This window comes from Lucilia sericata, unplaced genomic scaffold, assembly GCF_015586225.1.
Source record: "Lucilia sericata isolate MDLA Ls3-8-SP2 unplaced genomic scaffold, ASM1558622v1 Contig002229F_arrow, whole genome shotgun sequence".
In the NCBI taxonomy this organism is placed as follows: Eukaryota; Metazoa; Arthropoda; class Insecta; order Diptera; family Calliphoridae; genus Lucilia; species Lucilia sericata.
This window is the reverse complement of record NW_023996057.1, coordinates 26,660-40,090: the sequence shown is the minus strand read 5'-3', so window position 1 is coordinate 40,090 and position 13,431 is coordinate 26,660. Positions and strand designations below refer to the sequence as shown.

The 13,431-nt window shown below is 31.9% G+C and overlaps 1 protein-coding gene across 1 annotated transcript; it reads right to left on the bottom strand.

The window, feature by feature from the left end:
- Window positions 1-2,216: 2,216 nt before the first annotated feature.
- Window positions 2,217-3,043, bottom strand: LOC119613644. Its single transcript, XM_037969671.1, has 3 exons — window positions 2,821-3,043; window positions 2,521-2,751; window positions 2,217-2,460 (listed from the first exon to the last, which is right to left on the bottom strand). Exons 1-3 carry the CDS (start codon window positions 2,876-2,878, stop codon window positions 2,249-2,251), a joined length of 501 nt encoding a protein of 166 aa, XP_037825599.1. The 5' UTR covers window positions 2,879-3,043; the 3' UTR covers window positions 2,217-2,248.
- Between the last annotated feature and the right edge of the window lie 10,388 nt (window positions 3,044-13,431).

The following is a 13,431-nucleotide window of genomic DNA, read 5'->3' as shown; positions in this document are numbered from 1 at the left end:
TTCTTTAGACAGTTCTCTATAGAAGATTGTACTTTCTAGACAGTTTTCTCTAGACAGCTGTGACTTCTTTCTTCTTTAGTCGGTTTTCTATAAACGATTAAAATTTCCTTTAGAAGAACATCCTCTCTATACACTATATATAGAAATGTTTCATGTTTCGACAGTTTTCCGCATAAGAGAGACAGTTTTCTATAGAACATTGTCTTCTTAAAAAGTTTTCAGTAGAAGAGCACCTTCATTAAACAATTTCTCTAGATGAGTGTCCTTTCTAGACAGTTTTTTTTTAAGGATATCTTCTTTAGACAGTTCTCTATAGAAGATTGTACTTACTAGACAGTTTTCTCTAGACAGCTGTCTTGTCCAGAAAATTTCCGATATTAAAATGTCTCCAGAAGACAGTTTACTTTAGAATAGTATCTTCTTCAAACAGTTTTCTATAGAACAGTCTCCACTCTTAATAGTTTCTACAGAAGGTCTTTTTTGACAGTTTCTATAGAAGAATGTCTTTAGTAAGGTTTCTATATGAAATTGTATTCTGTAAACAGTTGCGTATAGAACGTATCTTTTCTAGACAATTTTCTATAGGAAACTGTCTTCTTTTAGCTGTCTACAAAATTTTTCAAAAGAGGACACTTTTTTCGAATATAGTTTTCTATTGAAGAGCGTCTTGGTTGGAGAGTCTTCTTTATACATTACAATTATTGAAACCAAATTGAAAAATCTCTAATTTCTCCCTGTGTATCTTTCAAATACCAAAATAATAGTAGCAAACATAGATTTAACCAAAAAAAAAATGATAAATGGCTAATGAATGCAGCAAATGCATCAATTTTAGCTAAAACAACACGTACAAGGACATGAACACACACACACACATTCACCTAAATCCCTAGAAATATTGTTTGTCAGTAAGTTTGGTTAAATTTTTGGGGAATGAAATTTGTTGGGAAAAAGGTTATAGGGGAAACATGCAAGTTACCTTTTCCTAGGTGAATCTTTGAAAGAGGTGTGTGTTAGTACAGTTCAGGATAATTGAATTTATGATGAGGCCAATTGTTTACTTAAACAGAGGCAGACACTTTATAATGGGAAATAAAAACAGCAGTTAATAAAAATCTCTGGAAAAACAAAGTTTAAAAGTGCAAAAGTGTGTTTTTAAACATTTACTAACACTTAGTATGATTGGATGATAGATTGAGGTTTTATATCCTTTAACTTTGTAAAAAGGATGACATAATTTTCCGACCCTATAAAGTATATATATTCTGGATCATTAAAGATAAAAGAATCGATTAGACTATGTCCATCTGTCTGTTTGTTTATCTCTGAAAGAGTAGTATATACTTTTTCTTCTCCTTCTTTCGAATACTACCTTCTTCTTTTCTCAGTATTCTATAAAAGATTAAAAGACAGTTCTCTATTCAGTTTTCTTTAGAAGAGCATCCTCTCTAGACAGTTTGTATAGGATAGTGTCTTTTCTAGACAGTTTACTATGGAAGAGTTTCCTCTTTAGACTGATTCTATTGGGAATATTGTATTCTAATGTCTGTTATCTATAGTACAGTGTCTTCTTTAGATATATTTCTATAGAAAAATGTGCTCTCCATACAGTTTCTTTAGTAGAGCATCATCTTAGTCTCATAGTTTCCATAAAAAAATCTTTTCTAGAGAATTTTCTATAAGAGAGTTTTAGTATAAGAGAGTTTTCTATAAGAGAGTTTAGTTTTAGTAGTCTGCCTGTCTGTCTGTCTGTCTGTCTGTCTGTCTGTCTGTCTGTCTGTCTGTCTGTCTGTCTGTCCGTCCGTCTGTCTGTCTGTCTGTCTGTCTGTCTGTCTGTCTTTCTGTCTGTCTGTCTGTCTGTCTGTCTGTCTGTCTGTCTGTCTGTCTGTCTGTCTATCTATCTATCTAGCTATCTATCCGTCTTTCTGCCTGTCAAAAAGTATAACGTTATCCTTCCTTTCTTCCAGTGTATCATCAACTTTAAAGAAAACTTCAAAACTCTATTTTAATTAAATGGTCAAGATCAAAACACATCAGCAAACTTCATTTCTATCACACATACACCAGCAGCAACTCAAAATTAATTGATAAATTTGCCTTAAATGGAAGGAACAATGTTATCTTCAGTACATCACACAAAATTTCCAAAAAGGAAACTAATTACCACTGCATTAAACAACAACATTTTAACATTTACACGAAAACTCTGCTACAAATTTTGTCCAAAAATCTTTATTAATTGTTTAACTTAAAAATGCAAATACTTCAATGAAACGAAAACAAAGATGGAAGACAACATCATAGCAAAAGTGCTGGAAGAGAAAGTGCCAGCTGGATTGCATAAATCCTTTTTGCAAGTTTTACAATTATCCTTTTTCAAGGTAGTATTTTTGGCAATCAAACCACAGGCATTAACACCAACATTAATGCAGCCTCTTATGTCAATAACAGTGGAATTTTCTAGAATTCAGGAAAAACAAATTATTAAAAAATCGATCAATCTACAAAAAAACGACTTACTGTATGAATATGTAGTTTTTAAACATTCAAATTCTTGACCGGTAATATTAATCACATTGGAGAAGTACATGGCCAGCGCTTGATTTGTAATATTAGCTGACTTTTGATCACAAATCAAAGTTTGGGGAGATTTACATTGGTTGACATCATAACAGGTGTGACAAACAGTAGTATTTTTTAAATGTTTGTCACCAGAACGCGGGGGTATTAGAGTAGTATCTTTCGCTTGTACTAAAAAGCAAAATAGTTTATTTATTAGAAATTTTAATTAAAAAAAAAACTGTAACAACACACACTCACCCATTTGCCAGGCCATAAATGCCATGAAAAGCGTAAAAATTATAAATTTTCCGAACATTTTTTTTTTTCAATTAAATAAAAAACTAAATAACTACTTGCCTTGAGCTCTTAAATGTAACTAAATATTTTTTAATAAGAAACTTTAAATATAAAGCTTTATTTTAAAATGCAATATTTTTAATAAAATTATTTCTTTCAATGTTTGTCATTGGATTTTTTTATCAACATTTACAGCGAGACATCTAGAGTAATCACTGCTTGTTACTTTCAATATACAAACCACAAGATTTATTTCTTATCAATTTTATTATATTTTAAAGTTAAAAGTAAGCTGTGAATTGTATAAATTATTAATAATTTTATTATTAATATCCATAACGAAAAGTGTACAAGTACAATGTGAAATAAAATAATTACTCATCTGTTATTTTCCGTAAAAGATATATTTTACTAAAAAACAGCTGAAGATTATTAAAAAAATAAACATTTTTTTACCGGATACAAAGATAATGGAATCTTAATATGGAAAAAAAGAGAATCAACACCAAAATACGCATAGTGAAATTTTTAAAAAAACTAGACTGTAGACTAAACTATAGACTAGACTGTAGACTAAACTATAGACTAGACTATAGACTAGACTATAGACTAGATTATAGACTATACTATAGACTAGACTATAGACTAGACTATAGACTAGACTATAGACTAGACTATAGACTAGACTATAGACTAGACTACAGACTAGACTATAGACTAGACTATAGACTAGACTATAGACTAGACTGTAGACTAGACTATAGACTAGACTATAGACTAGACCTATAGACTAGACTATAGACTAGCCTATAGACTAGACTATAGACTAGACTTAGACTAGACTATAGACTAGACTATAGACTAGACTATAGACTAGACTATAGACTAGACTATAGACTAGACTATAGACTAGACTATAGACTAGACTATAGACTAGACTGTAGACTAGACTATAGACTAGACTATACACTAGACTATAGACTAGACTATAGCCTAGACTATAGACTATAGACTAGACTATAGACTAGACTATAGACTAGACTATAGACTAGACTATAGACTAGACTATAGACTAGACTATAGACTAGACTATAGACTAGACTATAGACTAGACTATAGACTAGACTATAGACTAGACTATAGACTAGACTATAGACTAGACTATAGACTAGACTATAGACTAGACTATAGACTAGACTATAGACTAGATAGACTAGACTATAGACTAGACTATAGACTAGACTATAGACTAGACTATAGACTAGACTATAGACTAGACTATAGACTAGACTATAGACTAGACTATAGACTAGACTATAGACTAGACTATAGACTAGACTATAGACTAGACTATAGACTAGACTATAGACTAGACTATAGACTAGACTATAGACGACTATAGACTAGACTATAGACTAGACTATAGACTAGACTATAGACTAGACTATAGACTAGACTATAGACTAGACTATAGACTAGACTATAGACTAGACTATAGACTAGACTATAGACTAGACTATAGACTAGACTATAGACTAGACTATAGACTAGACTATAGACTAGACTATAGACTTGACTATAGACTAGACTATAGACTAGACTATAGACTAGACTATAGACTAGACTATAGACTAGACTATAGACTAGACTATAGACTAGACTATAGACTAACTATAGACTAGACTATAGACTAGACTATAGACTAGACTATAGACTAGACTATAGACTAGACTATAGACTAGACTATAGACTAGACTATAGACTAGACTATAGACTAGACTATAGACTAGACTATAGACTAGACTATAGACAGACTATAGACTAGACTATAGACTAGACTATAGACTAGACTATAGACTAGACTATAGACTAGACTATAGACTAGACTATAGACTAGACTATAGACTAGACTATAGACTAGACTATAGACTAGACTATAGACTAGACTATAGACTAGACTATAGACTAGACTATAGACTATACTATAGACTAGACTATAGACTAGACTATAGACTAGACTATAGACTAGACTATAGACTAGACTATAGACTAGAGATAGACTAGACTATAGACTAGACTATAGACTAGACTATAGACTAGACTATAGACTAGACTATAGACTAGACTGTAGACTAGACTATAGACTAGACTATAGACTATAGACTAGCCTATAGACTAGACTATAGACTAGACTATAGACTAGACTATAGACTAGACTATAGACTAGATATAGACTATAGACTAGACTATAGACTAGACTATAGACTAGACTATAGACTAGACTATAGACTAGACTATAGACTAGACTATAGACTAGACTATAGACTAGACTATAGACTAGACTATAGACTAGACTATAGACTACTATAGACTAGACTATAGACTAGACTATAGACTAGACTATAGACTAGACTATAGACTAGACTATAGACTAGACTATAGACTAGACTATAGACTAGACTATAGACTAGACTATAGACTAGACATAGACTAGACTATAGACTAGACTATAGACTAGACTATAGACTAGACTATAGACTAGACTATAGACTAGACTATAGACTAGACTATAGACTAGACTATAGACTAGACTATAGACAGACTATAGACTAGACTATAGACTAGACTATAGACTAGACTATAGACTAGACTATAGACTAGACTATAGACTAGACTATAGACTAGACTATAGACTAGACTATAGACTAGACTATATACTAGACTATAGACTAGACTATAGACTAGACTATAGACTAGACTATAGACTAGACTATAGACTAGACTATAGACTAGACTATAGACTAGACTATAGACTAGACTATAGACTAGACTTTAGACTAGATAGACTAGGCTATAGACAAGACTATAGACTAGACTATGAACTAGACTATAGACTAGACTATAGACTAGACTAGACTATAGACTAGACTATAGACTAGACTATAGACTAGACTATGACTAGACTATAGACTAGACTATAGACTAGACTATAGACTAGACTATAGACTAGACTATAGACTAGACTATAGACTAGACTATAGACTAGACTATAGACTAGACTATAGACTAGACTATAGACTAGACTATAGACTAGACTATAGACTAGGCTATAGACTAGACTATAAACTATAATATATACTAGACTATAGACTAGACTATAGACTAGACTATTTACTAGACTATAGACTAGACTATAGAATAGACTATAGACTAGACTATAGACTAGACTATAGACTAGACTATAGACTTGACTATAGACTAGACTATAGACTAGACTATAGACTAGACTATAGACTAGACTATAGACTAGACTATAGACTAGACTATAGACTAGACTATAGACTAGACTATAGACTAGACTATATACTAGACTATAGACTAGACTATAGACTAGACTATAGACTAGACTATAGACTAGACTATAGACTAGACTATAGACTAGACTATAGACTAGACTATAGACTAGACTAGACTATAGACTAGACTATAGACTAGACTATAGACTAGACTATAGACTAGACTATAGACTAGACTATAGACTAGACTATAGACTAGACTATAGACTAGACTATAGACTAGACTATAGACTAGACTATAGACTAGGCTATAGACTAGACTATAGACTAGGCTATAGACTAGACTATAGACTAGACTATGAACTAGACTATAGACTAGACTATAGACTAGACTATAGACTAGGCTATAGACTAGACTATAAACTATAATATATACTAGACTATAGACTATAGGCTATAGACTAGACTATAGACTAGACTATGAACTAGACTATAACTACACTATAGACTAGACTATAGACTAGACTATAGACTAGACTATAGACTAGACTATAGAATAGACTATAGACTAAACTATAGACTAGACTATAGACTAGACTATAGACTAGACTATAGACTAGACTATAGACTAGACTATAGACTAGACTATAGACTAGACGATAGTCTAGTCTATAGACTAGACTATAGACTAGACTATATACTAGACTATAGTCTAGTCTATAGACTAGACTATAGACTAGACTATATACTAGGACTATAGACTAGACTATAGACTAGACTATAGACTAGACTATATACTAGACTATAGACTAGACTATAGACTAGACTATGAGACTAGACTATATACTAGACTATAGACTAGACTATAGACTAGACTATATACTAGACTATAGACTAGGTTATAGACTTGACTATAAACTACACGTTACTATTTACTTTAAGTTCCTAATATTAAAGTTATTACAACATTAAATTACTCCATTTTATAACACGAAAAATTTGTTTCATTTATATTTGAAAACATTTTTTTTTGCAGCTTATCATAATCATGTCAAGTAGTATTGCTTTTATAAATAAAAACCCATTGAATGCCGACTGCAGGTACTAAATTTAATACAAATAATTAACTGACTATTGATTGAAGTAACCCCTGCAATTGGCAAGTTAACCTACATTGATAATGAAAAGTTTAATGACTTTTTATCTTATCGTACAGGAGTATGTAATGATTTAATTATTCAATACTTTCCCATATTACTATTTGATGTAATGATATTAATATGTATGTATGTTTATGTGCATAAGTGCAGATATGTATAAAGTGCAATTATAGGTATGTATATTCCCCAAAGATGGCAAAAAACTCTTATTTTCATAAGATATATATGTATATAGATGGATATTACTTTTTCATTTAAAAGTTATTGAACTTTACCAACAGGATGTTAAAAAATTTTAAATATAACCGAATTTTTAGTTTCCTTTTTCTTTTAGCAAACAAGTGCGTTTGCCAATTTTTTTTTAATATTAAATATTTGTTTCGTAAGTTGTAGGTTGTACTATATTTACATGTAAATAAGTAAAAACTAGATGTATAAAAATAAATAGATGTATGATATTTATATGTGTAACAAAGATGAAATGATACGTGATAATAATATGTATATCTTAACAAACACGTATTTCCTGGAATATTTTTGCTACTTACAAGAGGTTGATACAAATGTACTGTGACATGTTCGTATGCAAAAAAAAAACGAAACGAGAGGAATGACAAAAAGCCAACAGTTTCAAGTCAAAATAGATGAATTGTGAACAACAACAAACAAACAGAGTTAACATTGAGAAATATGAAACTAGACTATAGACTAGACTATAGACTAGACTATAGACTAGACTATAGACTAGACTATAGACTAGACTATAGACTAGACTATAGACTAGACTATAGACTAGACTATAGACTAGACTATAGACTAGACTATAGACTAGACTATAGACTAGACTATAGACTAGACTATAGACTAGACTATAGACTAGACTATAGACTAGACTATAGACTAGACTATAGACTAGACTATAGACTAGACTATAGACTAGACTATAGACTAGACTATAGACTAGACTATAGCTAGACTATAGACTAGACTTAGACTAGACTATAGACTAGGCTATAGACAAGACTATAGACTAGACTATGAACTAGACTATAGACTAGACTATAGACTATAGACTAGACTATAGACTAGACTATAGACTAGACTATAGACTAGACTATAGACTAGACTATAGACTAGACTATAGACTAGACTATAGACTAGACTATAGACTAGACTATAGACTAGACTATAGACTAGACTATAGACTAGACTATAGACTAGACTATAGACTAGACTATAGACTAGACTATAATAGCTATAGACTAGACTATAACTATAATATATACTAGACTATAGACTAGACTATAGACTAGACTATTTACTAGACTATAGACTAGACTATAGAATAGACTATAGACTAGACTATAGACTAGACTATAGACTAGACTATAGACTTGACTATAGACTAGACTATAGACTAGACTATAGACTAGACTATAGACTAGACTATAGACTAGACTATAGACTAGACTATAGACTAGACTATAGACTAGACTATAGACTAGACTATAGACTAGACTAGACTAGACTAGACTAGACTATAGACTAGACTATAGACTAGACTATAGACTAGACTATAGACTAGACTATAGGACTAGACTATAGATAGACTTAGACTAACTTAGACTAGACTATAGACTAGACTATAGACTAGACTATAGACTAGACTATAGACTAGACTATAGACTAGACTATAGACTAGACTATAGACTAACTATAGACTAGACTATAGACTAGACTATAGACTAGACTATAGACTAGACTATAGACTAGGCTATGACTAGACTATAGACTAGGCTATAGACTAGACTTAGACTAGACTATGAACTAGACTATAGACTAGACTATAGACTAGACTATAGACTAGGCTATAGACTAGACTAGAAACTATAATATATACTAGACTATAGACTATAGGCTATAGACTAGACTATAGACTAGACTATGAACTAGACTATATACTAGACTATAGACTAGACTATAGACTAGACTATAGACTAGACTATAGAATAGACTATAGACTAAACTATAGACTAGACTATAGACTAGACTATAGACTAGACTATAGACTAGACTATAGACTAGACTATAGACTAGACTATAGACTAGACTATAGACTAGACTATAGACTAGACGATAGTCTAGTCTATAGACTAGACTATAGACTAGACTATATACTAGACTATAGTCTAGTCTATAGACTAGACTATAGACTAGACTATATACTAGACTATAGACTAGACTATAGACTAGACTATAGACTAGACTATATACTAGACTATAGACTAGACTATAGACTAGACTATAGACTAGACTATATACTAGACTATAGACTAGACTATAGACTAGACTATATACTAGACTATAGACTAGGTTATAGACTTGACTATAAACTACACGTTACTATTTACTTTTAAGTTCCTAATATTAAAGTTTATTACAACATTAAATTACTCCATTTTATAACACGAAAAATTTGTTTCATTTATATTTGAAAACATTTTTTTGCAGCTTATCATAATCATGTCAAGTAGTATTGCTTTTATAAATAAAAACCCATTGAATGCCGACTGCAGGTACTAAATTTAATACAAATAATTAACTGACTATTGATTGAAGTAACCCCTGCAATTGGCAAGTTAACCTACATTGATAATGAAAAGTTTAATGACTTTTTATCTTATCGTACAGGAGTATGTAATGATTTAATTATTCAATACTTTCCCATATTACTATTTGATGTAATGATATTAATATGTATGTATGTTTATGTGCATAAGTGCAGATATGTATAAAGTGCAATTATAGGTATGTATATTCCCCAAAGATGGCAAAAAACTCTTATTTTCATAAGATATATATGTATATAGATGGATATTACTTTTTCATTTAAAAGTTATTGAACTTTACCAACAGGATATTAAAAAATTTTAAATATAACCGAATTTTTAGTTTCCTTTTTCTTTTAGCAAACAAGTGCGTTTGCCAATTTTTTTTAATATTAAATATTTGTTTCGTAAGTTGTAGGTTGTACTATATTTACATGTAAATAAGTAAAAACTAGATGTATAAAAATAAATAGATGTATGATATTTATATGTGTAACAAAGATGAAATGATACGTGATAATAATATGTATTTCTTAACAAACACGTATTTCCTGGAATATTTTTGCTACTTACAAGAGGTTGATACAAATGTACTGTGACATGTTCGTATGCAAAAAAAAAAAAACGAAACGAGAGGAATGACAAAAAGCCAACAGTTTCAAGTCAAAATAGATGAATTGTGAACAAACAACAAACAAACAGAGTTAACATTGAGAAATATGAAACTGTTTGATGTTACGAGGCAAATAACGGAAAATGTGATCAAAAAAATGTGAATACTGTAGGAACGTGGTGGTGAATACTAGAGGAATTTACACAAATATTTGTTTTGCATACAGCATTCAAAAATTCCTTGAATAAAGCTAAAAGTCATCATGACTGTTTAGGTTTTTTTTATTTCCAAAACAAAAAAAACATGTTAAGATCAAACAACCTGATAAGCTTTTAAAAGAACCCTTGAAAAAAGACGAGTCCTTTTAAACATATGTTATGAATACCATGCTAAGGAAAACTGTATCCAGATAAACAACAAAAGAGAAAAAAAAACACAATCGAAATATGTGACTATATTCGTCCCCAAATGAACGATCATGTTTCCGTTTTTACTTTTTTTATTTCTATTTGTTTTCGTTGCTGTTTCATTTATTCAAATTCCCTTAGAATTTTCATTGTTTCAAATAGTGGTAGTAGTTATAGTAAATATTTTAGTTTTCAAGTCACGTACTGCTTTTAATCCTGACAAGAATATTATTTCCATAAAATGTATGCACAAGACACGTTGAGAGATAGAGTTGGTTTTAGAGTTGAAGGAATGATAGAAGAAGAAACCACTAGCAGCAGAACCAGAACATTGAGCAAATAATAACATTTTTAACATGTCAAGGCTTATTTTGATATTTGATGGTTGTTACTTTTGTACGACTGCCGAATAAAGTTTCGGCAGCTTGATTATCTTAAAAATCTTAAATTTGGAATCTTTTAGTTCTTCTCGTTTTTAGTCCTCAGCCCAATGATAGCTTTGTATTTATATATTGTTAAATATTTAAAAGATTTCTATACCTGATGACTATAGATTCGACTACAAGCTAGACTCCATTTAAAAGTAACGACCACTTTTTCCTATAGAATTATCTCCTTGAGATAATCGAGCTGTATAGTCTCATTGCAACAGGGATCCTGCTGCAGAATAGCAGGCAATTATCGGTGTAAGCATCGATGCATTCCTAAAACAGAAGAAGAGGCAATTATTGAAGTCAAACAAAGAGGATCACATCTTTACAAATCCAATATGCCACCGACTGCGTCCATCAGAACTCCGTTTAGAAGAGAAGCCATCAAACATGACATAAGCTCTGTCAACTCCAATTACTTCCTAAATAAAACTCGCAAATCTAAACTAAATTACATCAATAGTTTAACGAACATACCATTCCGGCGATTTAAGATTCAGTTCAAGCCTCTGCGGTATCCCCAAACCAGTTCAGTACAAGTTCTAGTTCTTGAAGAGGTTCCTAAAGTACCAATTAAAGAACTTACGTCAGTCTTGAGTTAAAAACTCATTAAGGTGGGGGAAGTACACAAAGGCATCGTATTCCGGTTAAGTGTCTAAATTTTCGGTGATCTCTTTCAATCAACAGGGTAATCTAGAGACCTCGACCAGACTCTCACATCCACAACACCGACTTTTCACTTATTTGCACGTCAACAGAGAGACTTATATCGGCCTTTTAACGAACATTAATACCAACAATCTGAGTTTCAGTTTAATCCCCGAATGTGCATCTTCAATGAACAGACCAGTACAAGTTTTGCGGGCCCAACCCATTCCTGAAGTTGCAGATAAGGAACTCTCGTTACAACATTAAGGTGGGGGTAAAGGTACAAGGTTCCTGGGGTGTTAAGACCGTCTAAGTAACAATTGCCGTTCAACCTCAAAAAGATACAAGCTTTCACACCGCGTTGTCTTGTGAACAAGACAAATTTTGTCAATTTTTGGCTCAGGACGAGGTATTTAAATTTATGCATTATTGTCGCGCAATCTTCAGACCAAACCTTCCATTAAAACCACAATTTGAGATGGGTTCTTCCGGAAAGTATTGGGGGACAAAAGAACAACACACTAGTGCTGGAATGTATTTTGGACTCTAATTGCGATCTTCATTAATAAGTATAGCTGTCCTTACACACAGCGATTGGTCAGATATGAACAGAATAATATGATCTCCGCAATCACTCCGTAGCGGCTTCAAGACGCCACCTGCACCGGAAACATATCTCGAAATATTAATCTCTTTAACGAACATTCTTTTTCCGCGATCAGAATTTCAATCACAACCACTACATGTAACCCGAGGCCATCTCATATCATTAAAAGATAAATTTTGCCTTAATTTATACCAGATAAGATAGCCCAAACCGCGAGTTAGGTAGGTAGGTAGGTAGGTAGGTTGATAGGAGGATGTATACTACATCAAATCCGAAGAAATACACCTAGGCCACTATCGGGCCTGTTGTGCGCTCCATAAATAAGTCATTTGACCACCTCTATTTCCCTCGATTACAATAACACCAAGTTGAGAGTGGTTCATCAAGGAAACATGCCCCGGAGGCGGGTGTGAGGATCTGAACTTTTTAAGTCCATATTAAAGTGATAGTTCTTTTGATTAGGAATCTACAACCAATAAACTAATCTCGGAATTGGAAAAACTATTGGTTATCGTGGTAGTTCACCGCACGCGAATAGTCAAGTAGAGTCGAAGAGACGCCGTTTTAACAAGAAAAACGATTATGTCAGTAACATTTTTCTGGAGTATATAACAAAGAACGGACATTTTTGCATATTTACAGCTGATCGCTATAAATAGTTTTAAACCATTTGGAAAAACTTGTTGCAGAATTTATCCGGAAAGTATTTCTTTGGAATACCACTTTATTCGGCTGTTCTCTTATACATATTTCCCATTTATTATGTAAAACGACAACTTGCCTTTTTATACTTTTTATACC

What these genes read in the sequence shown, in the direction of transcription:
- LOC119613644 (XM_037969671.1), bottom strand. Translation starts at nt 2,878, where the DNA reads ATGTTCGGAAAATTTATAATTTTTACGCTTTTCATGGCATTTATGGCC. An exon ending in ATTTATGGCCTGGCAAATGG is followed by an intron (nt 2,752 to 2,820) that starts GTGAGTGTGTGT and finishes TTTGCTTTTTAG; the next exon opens with TACAAGCGAAAGATACTACT. An exon ending in AAAAACTACATATTCATACA is followed by an intron (nt 2,461 to 2,520) that starts GTAAGTCGTTTT and finishes CCTGAATTCTAG; the next exon opens with AAAATTCCACTGTTATTGAC.